At 43.3% G+C, this 15,680-nt stretch overlaps 4 protein-coding genes across 4 annotated transcripts in view; 1 reads left to right on the top strand and 3 right to left on the bottom strand.

Moving 5' to 3' along the window:
* LOC132456444 (2-oxoglutarate receptor 1-like) overlaps positions 1-15,680 on the top strand; it is a 70,765-nt gene that overhangs the window by 43,685 nt on the left and 11,400 nt on the right. The gene's annotated exons all lie outside the window — the stretch shown is intronic.
* Positions 12-4,632, bottom strand: cldn10d (claudin 10d). Its single transcript, XM_060050790.1, has 5 exons — positions 4,160-4,632; positions 3,051-3,212; positions 1,670-1,751; positions 1,185-1,292; positions 12-761 (listed from the first exon to the last, which is right to left on the bottom strand). Exons 1-5 carry the CDS (start codon positions 4,389-4,391, stop codon positions 539-541), a joined length of 807 nt encoding a protein of 268 aa, XP_059906773.1. The 5' UTR covers positions 4,392-4,632; the 3' UTR covers positions 12-538.
* cldn10e (claudin 10e) lies at positions 5,402-10,325 on the bottom strand. The gene is made up of 5 exons (XM_060050787.1): positions 9,827-10,325; positions 9,248-9,409; positions 8,345-8,426; positions 7,590-7,703; positions 5,402-6,812 (listed from the first exon to the last, which is right to left on the bottom strand). Exons 1-5 carry the CDS (start codon positions 10,056-10,058, stop codon positions 6,422-6,424), a joined length of 981 nt encoding a protein of 326 aa, XP_059906770.1. The 5' UTR covers positions 10,059-10,325; the 3' UTR covers positions 5,402-6,421.
* The window catches only part of LOC132456438 (claudin-10-like), a 5,471-nt gene continuing 4,189 nt past the window's right edge, over positions 14,399-15,680 (bottom strand). The window contains exons 3-4 of the mRNA XM_060050786.1: positions 15,532-15,613; positions 14,399-15,294 (exon numbers count right to left, since the gene is read on the bottom strand). Of these exons, the coding sequence (XP_059906769.1) occupies positions 15,162-15,294; positions 15,532-15,613 (215 nt within the window). The 3' untranslated portion in view covers positions 14,399-15,161. The remainder of the gene's footprint in view (positions 15,295-15,531; positions 15,614-15,680) is intronic.

Genomic DNA, 15,680 nt, shown 5'->3' with positions numbered 1-15,680 from the left:
AGGCCCTATATTGCAATTTGTCTCAATTGCTTTATTTACATAAACAACAACAATATCAACCCAATGAAAGAACCACCAATCTGCTAACGATAATCTAGTTCGCTCTTGTTGCTCACCAATCAGGGATCGGCTAACAGGTGACTGACCAATCATTGGGCAGGGGAGGGTTGCAGCATCCTTAGGGCGGGCCCAGTATTAGAAGGTTAGTATTTTGGTTGAGGTAGGATTGAGGGTCTGTGTTAGGATTACAGTTGGCATTTTGATGGTGAATTTGATACCTTAAGTGATGGATTAGTGGATAGATAAGATATTGTTTAAATTCATATAAATAAGTTTGACGTTAAGTAAGATGTTTTTGGGTTAGAGGTTAAAATAAGTCATAAAAAAATAAGTCACAGACAACAATCTTGAAACATTTCTTGACACACAAAGAACAAAAAAATAAAAAAAAAGTCCAGTTCATACAACAACACATAAGTATTACAAAAGGCTTAAAAAGACAAAAACTCATGATTCTCTGACCAAGCGTTCGCGACCGTCATACGAACTCCTCGCTCCCGGGGAAGTTGATGGTCCTGGGCTGGCTGGTGGTCCTGGGTGTCCTGATGGTCCCAGGGGTCCTCGTGCTCCGGACTCCTCTGCTGTCGCGGCCCTGGTAGAACAGAGGTGGTCCGTAGGTCCGTCTAGTCCGCGCCGTTGCGTACGTCCGTCTGGAGCGGGCCTGGGCGTACGTTGCGGGTCGGCGCGGACCCTTGTCACTACTGGAGGAACGGAAATGGGCGTTATTTAGGATGGGTTTTTTGATTGGCATGTAGGGTGAAGCCATCCAATAGGTGATGGCTTCCATCCCCTCTGTCCACAGTCCAACCAGTAAGCGCTCTGTAAGCAGGATGCCCTAAAAGAGTGTTCCCAAAACTCTAGGGGAAATGCATTTGGGGTCACCGGAGCTCGCTGAAGTATAAGCTTTAAGATATTTGACGATAAAGTTTTGTATCTAAATAAATCAGACTATTTTTAGTTTGATTGGGTGATGAATGATGGTGAGTTTTAAGCAAATCCACAAAATTGTCCAAAGAAAAAATATGAAAAACAATGAATTCAGTGTGATTTACATTTGACAAAAGTACCCACTAAAGAACTTTACTAATCAATAGTGAGTTGCACTGTTAAACTGGTCGTTTTACCTGAAGTGTAGGCCCTCTCTGCCAGAGAGATAGCTCAAAAGGCCCCCTCCAACAAGCAGGAGGCTGGATCCGCCCCAGCCCACGAAGACCGCCGCCCCCAGCTCAAACCTGACCCGCAGAGACAGCAGATAGCGAGTCTGTTAAGAGATTGTGTTCATGGCTGGAATTTCCATTGAAAAATAAAATATGAATAACTATTTCACTATATTTTTTGATAAAAAAAAGATATAGATATATTCACAATGTGTACAATTCAGTACCTTGCAGTTACTGATTTCATGTCCTGTCTTACTGGCTGTGCAACAGTGATTTGCAAACTATCTCGGCTAACCGAAGTGTTTTTTTTCAATACAGCACAAGTTAGCTTTGTGACCTTTCATTCCTACATGGAAACGTGTCTCACGGTTCTGTTTTCTGTCAACAGAAACAGAAAACAAAAAGTTCAGTCAAATGACTGCTTGCCACAGAAGCAACACCTTACTCACTTCTGTGACACAAAGTTTGGATCCTTGAACTCGCTAACGACTCGGTTGCCCCAAAGTGAGTAGGTGACCATCCCACAGAGACCTAGGAGGAAGCGAAATATAGGATTATATTTGATATAGGCCTACTGCTGATTTTACTGGTAGGCTATATTTCACTACGATAGAGTAATAATAAAGCGATAATGAAATTAATGATATTTAATCAATTAAACTTAATTAATATAGTTGTTGTTTAGGGTTTAACTTTAAAGGGTTTAAACTTCGATTTTACTTGAAGATGGTTTTGCATTGTTGAAGACTCCCTCGAAAGGTTTAAAAGTGCTATTGCGTGCATGATCTGTGACTGTGACCAGGGCTTGTATCGCATAAGCGATACAAGCGGGCGCTTGGGGCCTCCTGACCGCCAGGGGGCCCCCTATCGGAAAAAAAATAAAATAAATTAAAATAATTTAAAATAATAATAATAATAATATTAAATAACTTAAACAAGTGACCTGATTGAATGAAATAAAGAATACATCTATACAGGAATTATCAGTTTTGTTATTATCGTTTATTTGAATGTTTTGAAACAGTTTGATTTTAGATCTGTTTATTAAACTGATACTTTAAAAAAAAAATACAAATGCTGTTGTATTTAATTATTTTACAATTTAACTTCAGTAAACCACACTTGATGCTTCACTTTGAATATGAAAGTTTAAAATAAATCTGTGATCTAAGTGCCCTCTAAGGTTAAAAGGTGACTGTTTTGGTGTAAATAACGACTATAATAATACAGGGGTCTATCAAGGGACAAAAGTCTAGAATATTTTTGGCATGAGAGCAACTGAATGAGCCCAAGCCCAAGTCACCATCTCAATAAGTCAAAAAGCAAAATGCTATGAATATGCTTAAATTTAGGTATTTCCCTTCTCCAGCTGGCCATATAAAAAATACAGGAAATCACATCTACGTAATTCAGTATTAATACAATTGATAATGTCAATTAATTCATTGTCAAATCATTGTAGTGTGACATTTTTGTCAATAATCGTCGAGCGCAAATGACTCCGCTAGGTGGGAGGGGGGGCCCCAATATCAAATTCTGCTTAGGGCCCCCGAAAGGCTTGGGCCGGCCCTGTCTGTGACGTCACGTCAACTGCTTATTTTTAAGCGTCACTGTGTCACGTGCTGTCCCCAGCTGTCCCCCTGTATTATAGGTTACATTAAGGAGCTCTATTTCAGTGTGATTTATATATAAATATATCTATTCCTATTTGGTTTGGAGTTTACGTACATTTCTGACCAAAACGGGCATCTCTTTCCCGATTGGTTCGGGGAACCCATTTTCCCTGTCAATCACAGGTGGGCTTGAAACCCAACATTTTTTTTTTTTTACCTGATACAAAATACGTGACCGCTCCTGCGAAGGTGACCCGGGCGTTGGCGAGCTCCGAGCCGCCGATCTTGGTGCACTTCATCCCGATGAGCGTCAGGACGCCGCCGAAGAAGCCGGTGGCGACGGACGCCACGGCCAGCGCGCGGCACGCGTGGAGGAACGCTGGAGGACACAAGACGGTTGAGGAAGCGAACTTGTCCGACACACACAATGCACCCAGAGGAGCGTTATCTAAGTAAAAACAGAGGAAGGGAAATTGAAGTAACTCGATTTGTAACATTTATTTATTTCAGGGATATATCTTTATACATATATTTATTTATAATAATTATATATTTTAATTATTAAATGCCTACTTCATTCATTTTACCGTTGCATATATTATAGTTTCCTAGATTCGTGCTTTTGGCCCAGAAGCCTAGACGGGCCCCCATACCCTAAAGGGAAAACATTACTTATAACATCACGTCATGCCATCAATAGCCTGACGCTACGAGGGGCCAGCTCAGCCAATGGAAGCACAATGTCGAACAAGAACATGAATGGGGCCGGGGGGGATTATAAGAGGAGAGTGTTGACATGTAGTAAAACCCAATCACTAGCCGGTGGCCTTTCTAATTAAAAGTATTCAGGCTCTCAGGGGCCCCACAGGTTACCCCCTTAATCTGAGCCCTTAGCAGAACCCTTTATTTCCCTTTGTTAATCCTCAATTTGTTATTACTGTCTAAATCATTGTTTGATTAAAAATCTGAACGTAACTTTGCTCAAGTTCTGAAACACACATTGAAGTAGACCCACAAAAGAATTAGATCTGAACCATAACTTAACAGGTCATAACGTTTTTCATGATTAACTTTTGATTTTTACATTTTATTCAATAAAAAATACGAGCGGAAGCGGCAAATCTCAAATTATTTTTTGACACTGATCACGCCTACCGCTCATTTCACTCTTTCCTTTTATTTTTTTAATGTTTAAGGCAACGTTTTACCTTTCTTTGTAAAGGTAAAACATCTCTGGTGGGCCTATTTAATCACATGAAATAAGGTCCACTGACACCTAATACAGGCCCGCTAAACAGTGACGACTGGCCGACGTCTGACGCCTACCGGAGAGTCCCAGCATGGAGGGGTAGTACTTGCAGTCGGAGACGCCCGTGGTGTCCGAGATGCAGTCCATCCACAGATTTGAGAAGTAGTTGGCGGTGGTTAGGACGGTGCTGCCCACCTCGGAGAAGTTCCAGTACTCCGTGGGCAAGGTGGAGCAAACCAGGACCCAGCCGCACAGACACGACACGAAGCAGCCCACCTCCAAGTACATCACCACGGTCCTGTACTTCATCTTGGCCGTCCACCCCTAATCAAATAGAATAAAATCCAACAGCAACAAAATGAGGAATCTGGAAAATGCTACTGTGATTTAATGGATAAAAGACCAGGGGCAATGGAGGAGAGAGAAGACAGTTGTAAAATGCTTTCAAGACAAGTCAAACTAGGATAAACTGAGATCAGGTGTTGAGCGTCAAAATGCTGATGCGCGCTGGTTAAACCAGTCGGTCTTCATCACGTCTTTTAGATGTTTTTGCCAAGTAAGCATTTGACCCAACACTTTCCCACGAGTGGAAGTGGGAATGTCCTTTTATCTGTAATTGTAGCCAACCCCTCTCAAATTTCTTGCTTAGAGAGAGAGTTTCAAATGCCCCATGTTTATTTGAAGATGACATCACTCTGTCTAATCTAGAGTAGCTAAACGGTCGAGGAACAAAAATAAGTAACAATAACAAGGATCCAATCAAATGAATAATTAATTGTAAATTGCAAAAAATGCAATGATTATTCAAGGGTTAATCAGAGTGGAGTTTAGTCCCTTCTGGTTGGGCCCTTGGGCCTGACGGCCCCCACATCATCACACACTAATACCCTGAAATGGACTAGGAGACAAAGTCAAAGTGCCAGGGTTGTCGATTAGTGTTTTAATAATGTCATTGCATTTTGTCCATTTAGATTTTCCATTTCCGACCGATTCATTTCCAGGGTTCCTTTGCGTCAGACACCTCGTTAGGGCTAGCAGGGTACACCTGAGCTGCACTCCCCAGCTGCTACAGGCCTAAAGGAGAGCCCCACTTCCGTCAGCGCTTCAGAAAGTCCTCAGATGTGAAGGCTTGTTGTGGTGGTTTTTCGGCTATTGTCTGATCATTGTGGCTAGTCCTATATAAAATAGGGTGTTCTTTATGTACAGCGAAGTTTCTTGAATTTTTTGAACATTTACCATTAATGAAATAGATGAAATCTTGGGGTTTCTGAAGATTTTATAATTTTACGATATTCATACACTTGAAATCAAAGATGATATAGCATTTGACCACAAAAGGTATTTATTCAGTTTTATTTATGTACATCATTGGCAAACCAATGTATAGCATAACTTTGAATCTTTGGTAGAAAGTACAGTAAAGGTTTCCCAATAGCTTCCTAGCATTGATATCCTCTTTATTGAAACAATTCAAGCATTAGGCTGTTGTGTCAAACAATATCCCCATTACGTTCTGGAGAAATCTTTCCACATGGCTCCAGAGCGGCTGACATTTTGGATCGTAATCCTAGTAACACAGTACGGTGTTATTTATATAAATGCTAACGTAAATGTAACAGTGCTGTGACACTCCTACCTATATACACATGTCTATCCCTGAACCAGTTCCTTATGTGTCAATGGGCCAAAAATATATAAAAATCTAAAATATATCTACATTTTGGTGGTATCTGTAACAATAAATTATTTAGTGGCTATATATTTTTTTTTTTTCTTTGGTTTCCCGCTGATGAGCAGGGGTTGAAGGACAACAGGAGGAGTTGAGATTAAAGGAGTGTTTGAGGAATTGATAAAAAATACAGTGAAGATGACCAGACAAGCCCTATTCACAATCCACAGGACGGAATGAACAGAAATGATGAATAGAAAACCAATAAACCCAATTGCCAAACTAATTGATCAAGCAAAAACAATATCCATACATCCATTCTGATTCACGGTCGACAAAAACGCACAATCGAATCTGGAGAGAACCTGTAATGTAATTGCACACTATTGTACTTAAAGGTGACATATTATACCAGGTGTGAGTGTGATTAGCCGTTACAAGCATTTTTTAATTCTGACATCACAAGTGGGCGTGTCCACCTAGATGTGTGCTGGATAGATCAGTCTACCAGCCTACCCAGCGGACTGCAGCAAACATTGCACATCTATCCGTCACACATCTAGGTGGACACGCCCACCTGTGATGTCAGAAGAGGCCGATTTTCAAATCGGCTTGTAGCGGTTAATCCCACTCACACCTGTTGGTATGATATGTCACCTTTAAATATATTTCAAACGTAGTTGGTATTCAAGAAGGGTATGCGGTCACTCCTGGACCCAGCGGACCGAGACGATACTGTCCCAGCGCCCCCAGCCCCGCTGGAGCGAGACGACCGGCTGGACCTCGACGAGCGGCCCGACTCCGAGGCTGATGATCTGGCGGCCCGGGACCGAGAGGGACGCCCCGCCGACCTGGAAGACCCGGATGATCTGGAAGACCTGGAAGACCCGGAGGAACGTTCGGCCCTCGACGAGATCCCGGACACATCGGAACGAGCGGTGGAGGAAGAGGAGGAGGAGGTGGAGGAGGTGGAGACCTTGCTCTTGGATGGGATCTCAGACACGGTGGACAAGGCCGTTGTCGTCTCAGGAAGCTCAGGAACGGCGGGAATCACGATAGTCCTTCAAAGGGAAAGTCGAACTTTATAAGCGGGATTTTTTTCATTGGTTCAGCAATCCTCATCCTTACCTTACAGCTTGGGTAGGCAATTTGGAGAAACCAGTCGGCAAGATTCGGAAAGAATCTAACCGTAAAAATCCCAACCTTCTCTTCAGGCCTATGTCTAAAGACACTTCCCAAAAATACTTGATTGCTTGCTAGCTTTAGCCTAGAGGGCTTGTAGACAGAGAGGTAGGCCTTACAACCTGCCACAGATACCGTATTTGTTACATTTTTGTCTGAGTATTCTAAAATCAGTTGCCTACCATAGCTTTAACTTTGTGTTCCCCCTTATAAACTATACACGGCAAAGCGATGTACCCTGGTAACATGTATTTCAAATTTACATTGAATCATTTAGCCAAACATTTTATCCAAACGGGATAGAAAAATGGAAGGGCTGCACACCCTCTTTCAAAAAACAACCAACTACACAGAGTGCAGAGTATAGGAATTATTATCATAGGTAGTGAGTGGCATCGTGGGAGTTCAGACATCACAACAAAGTAACCCGACACACACAGCAAACCTTGAAACACAGGATCTTCTTATCAGAGGAAAAAAAGAGCTATAATAATTGTATTGTGTGTGTCTGTTTGTGTGCATATGTGTGTGTGTGTGTGTGTGTGTGTGTGTGTGTGTGTGTGTGTGTGTGTGTGTGTGTGTGTGTGTGTGTGTGTGTGTGTGTGTGTGTGTGTGTGTGTGTGTGTGTGTGTGTGCGCACACGGGGGGACGCTTACGTCACTTTTCCTCCACACAGCGGCTTGCATGAGGCCCACAGGTAAAAACATCCGCCAGTAATGTGAAACGCAGAGCCCACCCAGCCCAGGAAGAGAGGGGTCCCCAGGTCAAACCTAGAGAGAGAGAGAGAGAGAGGGGGGGGGGGAGAAGGAGAGAGTGGGAGATAGAGAGGGTGAGAGCGAGAGAGAGGTTAAACATGCGTAGAAAAGGTGAGGGATAGAGAGAGAGGGGGGGAAGACACAGAGAGAGGGTGAGGGAGAAAGATAGAGGGATAGAGAGAGAGAGAGAGAGAGAGAGAGAGAGAGAGAGAGAGAGAGAGAGAGAGAGAGAGAGAGAGAGAGAGAGAGAGAGAGAGAGAGAGAGACAGAGAGAGAGAGAGAGACAGAGAGAGAGAGAGAGAGAGAGAGAGAGAGAGAGAGAGAGAGAGAGAGAGAGATGGAGAGAGGGTGAGAGAGAGACAGAGAGAGAGAGAGAGAGAGAGAGAGAGAGAGAGAGAGAGAGAGATGGAGAGAGGGTGAGAGAGAGACAGAGAGAGAGAGAGAGAGAGAGACAGAGACAGAGAGAGAGACAGATAGCGAGAGAGAGAGAGAGAGAGGGAGAGTGAGGAAGAGAGAGGGAGAGAGAGGGAGAGAGAGGGAGAGAGGGAGAGTAAAGGAGTTAACTGTCATTCACAATGCAGTTGAAGAAACGATATTGTTTAACAATGTAATGTATGATTCATTGAGCTAACAACGAAGATGACTTCTTGACCTACTTCAGTCCTTCAAAATGGGGGTTGAAGTATTCTCCAGAGACGTACTGGGCATAGACCACATACCCGCACGTTGACAGGATACCTGAGGTTCACAAAAGCATTCACTTCAGATTTCAGAACTACATAAGGTCGTTATTATACATTAAGAAAAAACTATTTGATAAAGATTTAGAAAAATACATTTCAACCTTTGATTGAGCATATATTTGTTGCACTTTATTATTGGTTTAGCTTTCTTCATTAAATAATAATAATGGAGAGTGCAGCTATTTGTGTTTTAGCAATATTGAATCTTTGCTCGGATAAGGAAGTCCATGTCCAATGCAATCCCTACCATGTTTTAGCACAACCCCTTTCCTCCACAGTGAGTATTCTAAAATCAGTTGCCTACCATAGCTTTAACTTTGTGTTCCCCCTTATAAACTATACACGGCAAAGCGATGTACCCTGGTAACATGTATTTCAAATTTACATTGAATCATTTAGCCAAACATTTTATCCAAACGGGATAGAAAAATGGAAGGGCTGCACACCCTCTTTCAAAAAATTAAGAAAATAATATATTTTCTTAATATATTCATTAAATAATAATAATGGAGAGTGCAGCTATTTGTGTTTTAGCAATATTGAATCTTTGCTCGGATAAGGAAGTCCATGTCCAATGCAATCCCTACCATGTTTTGGCACAACCCCTTTCCTCCACAGTGAGTCAGGCACTTCAACATGTTACTTGTTGCATTAAATAGATTGCAACTAGATTGCTAGTTGGCTCGAAAACACTAGAGTTGATTATGAAATACTGGTCCAGGAATTTAATAAAACATTGCAAATGTACAACTGGGTTGTTTCATGTCTCTGGGACACCTATCCTTGTTTACACTCCTCTGGTTCCCAGCTGCTTACCGCTGAGTATGTGGAAGCATCCCCCTGCGTAGACCTTCCTGTGTTTGGGCTTCTCCTTCCCACCCAGGAAGGTGCACTCCATGCCCATCATGCTGAGCACGAAGCCCAGCGCGCCCACCGCCAGCGACCCCATTAGCAGCCCACGCACTATCTGGATGTGGCCTGCAGGGGGCAGCAGATAGAAGGACATTTCAATGATGGGAAGAAAACGGGTGTTGCAGAACAAGGTCGAAGGATGAGACCAAAGGCAGACCCAGGAATAGGCCAATATAGTGCTATGTATGGGAAAATGTAATGGACTGAAACTGTGTGCCAACACTGCATGAATGACCCTTCACTGTAAACATTTCCCCACACTGCACAAACCTAAAATAACCTAAAAGAGTTACAAGTGGCAAGTTAACCTGTGTCTCTAAGACTCATCCTTCACCCAAATACGAAACCAACTAGCCACTGATCATCTCTATACAAACTAAATCCATTGTTTTTTTGGGTCAATAATTTACAGAAACATGCCCCAGATCGTTCAGAACACACTTCAAACTTCTACCCAACGAACAACAGAAACGTCTCACCCACCATCCACGGACCAGAGCACGGGGAAGTCGTAGCAGTTGGTGACGGCCGTGGAGTCGGTGAAGCAAGCCCGCCAAAGGCTGGACCAGAACCAGGCTATCTTGATGATTGACGAGCCCCCCATCCCACCAATGGAGGTGATCTTCCAGCCCTCCATGGCTATGGTGCAGGCCACGAAGATCCAGCCCAGCACCGTCATCAGAAACCCCCAGATCTGGACCACACGGATCTTCATCGCTGCTGGGAACCCCTCGGGGTGTTAGTCTCTTTTTTGGGGGGAGAGGGGGGCGGCGTCTTGACAGACGTTGCCAAGGAATCACGATCCCTCTAGACGTGATGTTTTTCTTTGTATTGCGGCGTTCTCTTCACCTTGCTAACTCCTAATTTGGCCATCGGAAGTCCATAGCGATTCACAGGGAGCTCCGAGTGAGGTGTGGAACGACCGTTTCGTGTTGCAGGCCGCTGCGTGTGAGAGGCGGCGGTGTGCCGAGCTCTCACGGCCCTCACCGTCACTGCTGGAGATGTGGAGTCAAGATATTGGCCGAAACTGTAGGCCTCAGCATTCGGCTCGGGTTATCAAAACAAGGGATTAGATGCACCTTCTGTCATCCTATTGGTCGGTTTCTTGGGCACTCAACAAGTTAGATTGTTGTTTGAATTCAACAATATAACTTAATCAGAGCAATTAGAGCAATAGCCCTGATTTGGCGACAATTTTAACTGCTTTCTGTACAATGATTCAGCAGGATAGGATCTACTTTTCCAGACATGTTGGATCTTTCTGCCTAGATGACACCTAACTCCACCCAGCCATTGAGTTTGACAAGCCCTTACCGGTGTCCCTTCATATTGTTCTTATTGCAATAGGCTATGACATTAGTGCATGAATTGGCTGCAGGGCAGACACCACCCAGCGTCTTCCTCTGAAGCTGTTAAAGGCCTACACTGTGGGGCCGCATGCTGAGTCTACTGCCCATGCTCTCTGAGCCACCATGACTGGAATTAAATGCGTCATTGGAGGGTTATTAGGGTTAGGGTTTGGGGGTTGATTGACGTGAGGATTTCTGCAGGGAGCGTCCATGAAAGGGATGTTTCACGACCCCGGTCTCAGCTTATAAGTAAAGTAGGGACAGATTGGCTGTGGTGACAGTATTGTAGCATGTGATGTGAGTGGGCCCCCCTGGTGATTAAAGTGTACAAGGCGAATAGTGTGTGTGTGTGTGTGTGTGTGTGTGTGTGTGTGTGTGTGTGTGTGTGTGTGTGTGTGTGTGTGTGTGTGTGTGTGTGTGTGTGTGTGTGTGTGTGTGTGTGTGTGTGTGTGTGTGTGTGTGTGTGTGTGTGTATGTTTTTGTGTGCTGGCCAGCTCGGTTTTGGGCTGTGATATGCACCTGTCGTGAACATCTCCCACCGCGATTCTTTGTTTAGGTAATAGAAGAGAAGAAGAGATCTTCCTTGATTCTCGCTCTTTAGAAGAGTTGCGTTTTAGAGAGGGGAAATACAATATGTTATTCTAAAACTAAATCGATCTCGTGAGGTGTGAGACATTGAACAGAAAGGACAAAAAACAAAACTAAGGAGCACCTCACTATAGGAAAAAAGAGATTCACCCAGAAGTTCTTATTATTGATTTGAGAATCACATAAATAATATCAACCATATAAACCTCAATCATTTCAATTAAGTTGTGTGCTCAGTCCTTGTTTTAATTGCATGTTCCCATTTGCCTTATCGTAGCCTATTTGTTTTGTTTTTCCCAATAAAAAGGGCATTTCACGACAGGGAGTGCATACCAATGCACAACACCTGAGAGAAAGGGTTGTAGTAGCCAATTCAGTGATCTGTGTCGACTGACCATGGTCGCTCACTCATACTTGTTAAGACCAGCAGTTGGCGCCAAAGCTAGTGGTCCGAACCAGTTGGCGAGTGATCAGTGAAGTTGTCTGTGTTGTAGCCTACGTTAAAGAAGAAACGATGATGAGGAAGCAATTATAACATAAATTTCTGAGCCAGCAGTTTGAAAAAAAGGCAAAATTGCAAGAGAGCCAAACGATGACCATCATGCGGGCGAAATCTGCATATTAGTGAACTTTAAAGAGATCGAGGCCGGTGCTCTTTGTCATCCATCCCAAAAAGCATGATTTAATTTAGCAAATTGAGGAACTATTGAGGACCAAAACCTGGTTCCTCCCTCATTGAGCCCCCCCCCCTTTCAGAAAGAAGGCACTCTCCAGCAGGCTTCTGTCATGCTGAGTGGATGAATCTCAACACACAAACTAGACCAACATCAATGCTCTTGAGATGTGTTTTTTATATATACAACACTGCAACAGCGATATGCTGCTGTACACTTCAAGTTCTGACGTCGGGACGTGCCTGGGGGTTGTCACTGTGAGGGGAGAAAATACGTTAATGTATGAACCTGTTTCAGGAGGAATACATGACTTCGCAACGGCGAAGTCTTTTGACAGTTTAATTATTTATCCTGCTGTCCGGGGGGCAAAGTATTTTGACTATTTGATTATGATCTCGGTGCTAGGGTTACTAATTCCTAGTTGCGCTAAAGTGTGGACACGCTGCCCTCTAGTGGTCACTGAGGTGCGTGCTTCAGGAAATCGCAGCCGACCAAAAGCTGTCATCAAAAACGTATTTGGAGTCTACGGTGATGTTAATCTGAGCGATCGATGCGTCAATCAATGTAATGTGTTTATTAATGCGTCATTATCCTTCCTCTTGGAAACATACACCCAGCAAAAAAAAACAAAAAAATAACGCACAATGCAACCATTATCTTAACTCCCCCCTGCTCCTTCTCCTTGGAACAATCCAGAAACCTGATCACTGTTTAGCGGACGGCAGGGAACCGGGCGACCAGGTAAATGAAGTATTTTCGTCATGGGGGGCAAGTGCTATTGTGTGACATGGGACGGTTGGGACGGGGGATGTGGGTCTCGATATTGATCAACAGGTGGTGATAGATCAGTGCTAGTGATACATTATGACCTCTCGAGGTCAGAGGGACACTGCGAGAATGGGAGGAAACCATCTTTCGGTTTTAGACTTCTCTCAGAGGGGCCTGTTGATTTTGTAGTAAAGGAAACCTGACCCATTAAATCCATTACAATTCTTCACTGAAAAGATTTTTGTATCTTTATATGGGTTTCATTGGTACATTTCAGTTAAATATGTTTTTTTTAGGTTGTCATCACAGAAGTCAATAGCCAATAGTGATGTTTTATAAAACTTTACTTACAGTTGACACGTTAAAATGTACAAACAATGAGAAAAAAACGTTGATATATTGAGTAAAATGATTGAAAGTGGTATAGGCTACATGGCGTTAAGCAGCAGGTATTGAGTTAGGGCATCTTGCTGTAGGATGACTACAGTTTCACCCCCTAACCTTAAAGACAACCCTAATCACTTGTCACTAGATCAGGAGTTCCTAACCTTTTCGACTCATGGCCCACTTTCCTATCTCTGTTTAAAAGTACGATATTTCGGAGCTCACCCATAACCCAATAATCAAAAGTAGTGGAGGCTTACTACATTAACCTAACTTATTAAAGTTATTTCCTGTTCTTGAAGTTTGTATGAGTTATTATGGAGAGCTTGTTGAAATTTTTTTAATTCTGAATTCAGTGTTGTTGTTTTTCGATGTCCCCGTCGCTGCGCCCTGCTCCGTCACACATAGGCGTTACGTTCGAATCTCCGCGTCGAGTCCCGCTGAGCGCGCTGCGTCTCCGCGTGGAGTACTCTGCTGTCCACGGGGCGAGCGGTCGCAAATGACGCGCGCCTGCCGTAGGTGTACTCTGTTCTACTGGACAAAAGGAACAGGCGGGAAAAATAAAAGAATTGAAGTGTGTGTATATGCATATATCTATATATCTATATATCTATATATCTATATATCTATATAATTGTGTGTGTGTGTATATGGGGCTTCAATGTGTGTGTGTGTGTGTGTGTGTGTGTGTGTGTGTGTGTGTGTGTGTGTGTGTGTGTGTGTGTGTGTGTGTGTGTGTGTGTGTGTGTGTGTGTGTGTGTGTGTGTGTCTCTCCTTGTGGACATGGTGCTGTGTGTGTGTATATATATATATATATGTATAAATATTTTAGTGTGTGTGTGTGTGTGTGTGTGTGTGTGTGTGTGTGTGTGTGTGTGTGCATGTGTGTGTGTGTGTGTGTGTGTGTGTGTGTGTGTGTGTGTGTGTGTGTGTGTGTGTCTCTCGTTGTGTAGCATGGTGGACATGGGGCTGTGCGTGTGTATATATATGTATGTATACGTGTGTGTGTATGTGTTGGTGTGAGTGTGTGTGTGTGTGTGTGTGTGTGTGTGTGTGTCTCTCCTTGTGGACATGGTGCTGTGTGTGTGTATATATATATATATGTATAAATATTTTAGTGTGTGTGTGTGTGTGTGTGTGTGTGTGTGTGTGTGTGTGTGTGTGTGTGTGTGTGTGCATGTGTGTGTGCGTGTGTGTGTGTGTGTGTGTGTGTGTGTGTGTGTGTGTGTGTGTGTGTGTGTGTGTGTCTCTCGTTGTGTAGCATGGTGGACATGGGGCTGCGCGTGTGTATATGTATGTATGTATACGTGTGTGTGTATGTGTTGGTGTGAGTGTGTGTGTGTGTGTGTGTGTGTGTGTGTGTGTGTGTGTGTGTGTGTGTGTGTGTGTGTGTGTGTGTGTGTCTGTGTGTGTGGGTGTACACCTTGTGGTGTCGCATGGTCGACAATAAAGTGATTCAAATTGAGATGAACGTACAAACAAGTGAAACCTTTGCCTTGACGAACTGCGCTGAGGATGTCCCGCTATCAAGCGTTAATATGCTATTCATAAATCAATGAAAGTACAAATATAATTAAATGGTTAAAATACTACTACTGGTATTAATTCTTTTAAATTCTACTTCCATAATTTTCTACCCTGACAGCAAACTGTGTTCTGTCCGCAGTGGTTCTCTTGCCCTCGCTGCCAAGGTGACATTCACATAGATAATTGAGGTCGTTATTTAACTGAAACAAAGAAAACAGTCATGTCATAATGGATATTAAAAAGAAAATCATGCTGTTCACCCCAGGAACCACGTCTCTCCTCGGGGTCAGAGTTGGTCTGGGGGTCACTGCACAGCTTTTCCCTGACTGGAACCAGAGCGCTCTTTAAACAGAGGCCTGCCTCAAAGGGCAATAAGAGTGATTCCCTATATTGTATTCATGCAGTAAAATCTCCCAAGAATGACCCTTGAAACAATCCCAAGAGTCTTGGAGGGGACAAAAGGCATAAACAAATATCATTAAAATCCTTATTTGAGTCATTTATTGTCCGATTGACTGATTGACCGATCTACTGATTAGTGATTGATTGAGCTTGCCTGACTGTGGAGCCTTCCGACAGGGACAGACAGAAGACCAGGCCTCCCAGGACACACAGCACGGAGCCGGCCCAGCCGATGAAGAGCGCGCCGCCCAGCTCAAACCTGCACAGGGACCACAGCCCAATGCATCATCATGCTAACGGCATCGCTAATGCTAATGGAAACAGTGGCGGTAATGACAATGATGATTATAATAATGATAATGATGTCATGTAATGTATTTTGAATTAATGAATCACAAAGAAAACAAATAACAACTAAACAAATACAATCACGTTAAAAAAGAAGACAATTAACACAAATAGCAATACTTTGTCATAATAATTGGCAAATATTTACTTCTGTGCAATGAAGAGAGGATCAAAGAAGTCTGTGGTGATCCTGTGAGCATAGATGGAGCAGGCGGTGATGCAACAGAGCCCTGGAACAAGAAAAATACTAACAAATGATCCACTATTTATTCAGCTCAAACCAGTTGGGTAACCAAA

Source organism: Gadus macrocephalus, chromosome 4 (genome assembly GCF_031168955.1).
Source record: "Gadus macrocephalus chromosome 4, ASM3116895v1".
Lineage (NCBI taxonomy): Eukaryota > Metazoa > Chordata > Actinopteri > Gadiformes > Gadidae > Gadus > Gadus macrocephalus.
The sequence above is the reverse complement of the archived record's forward strand: the minus strand, read 5'-3'. Positions and strand labels throughout refer to the sequence as shown.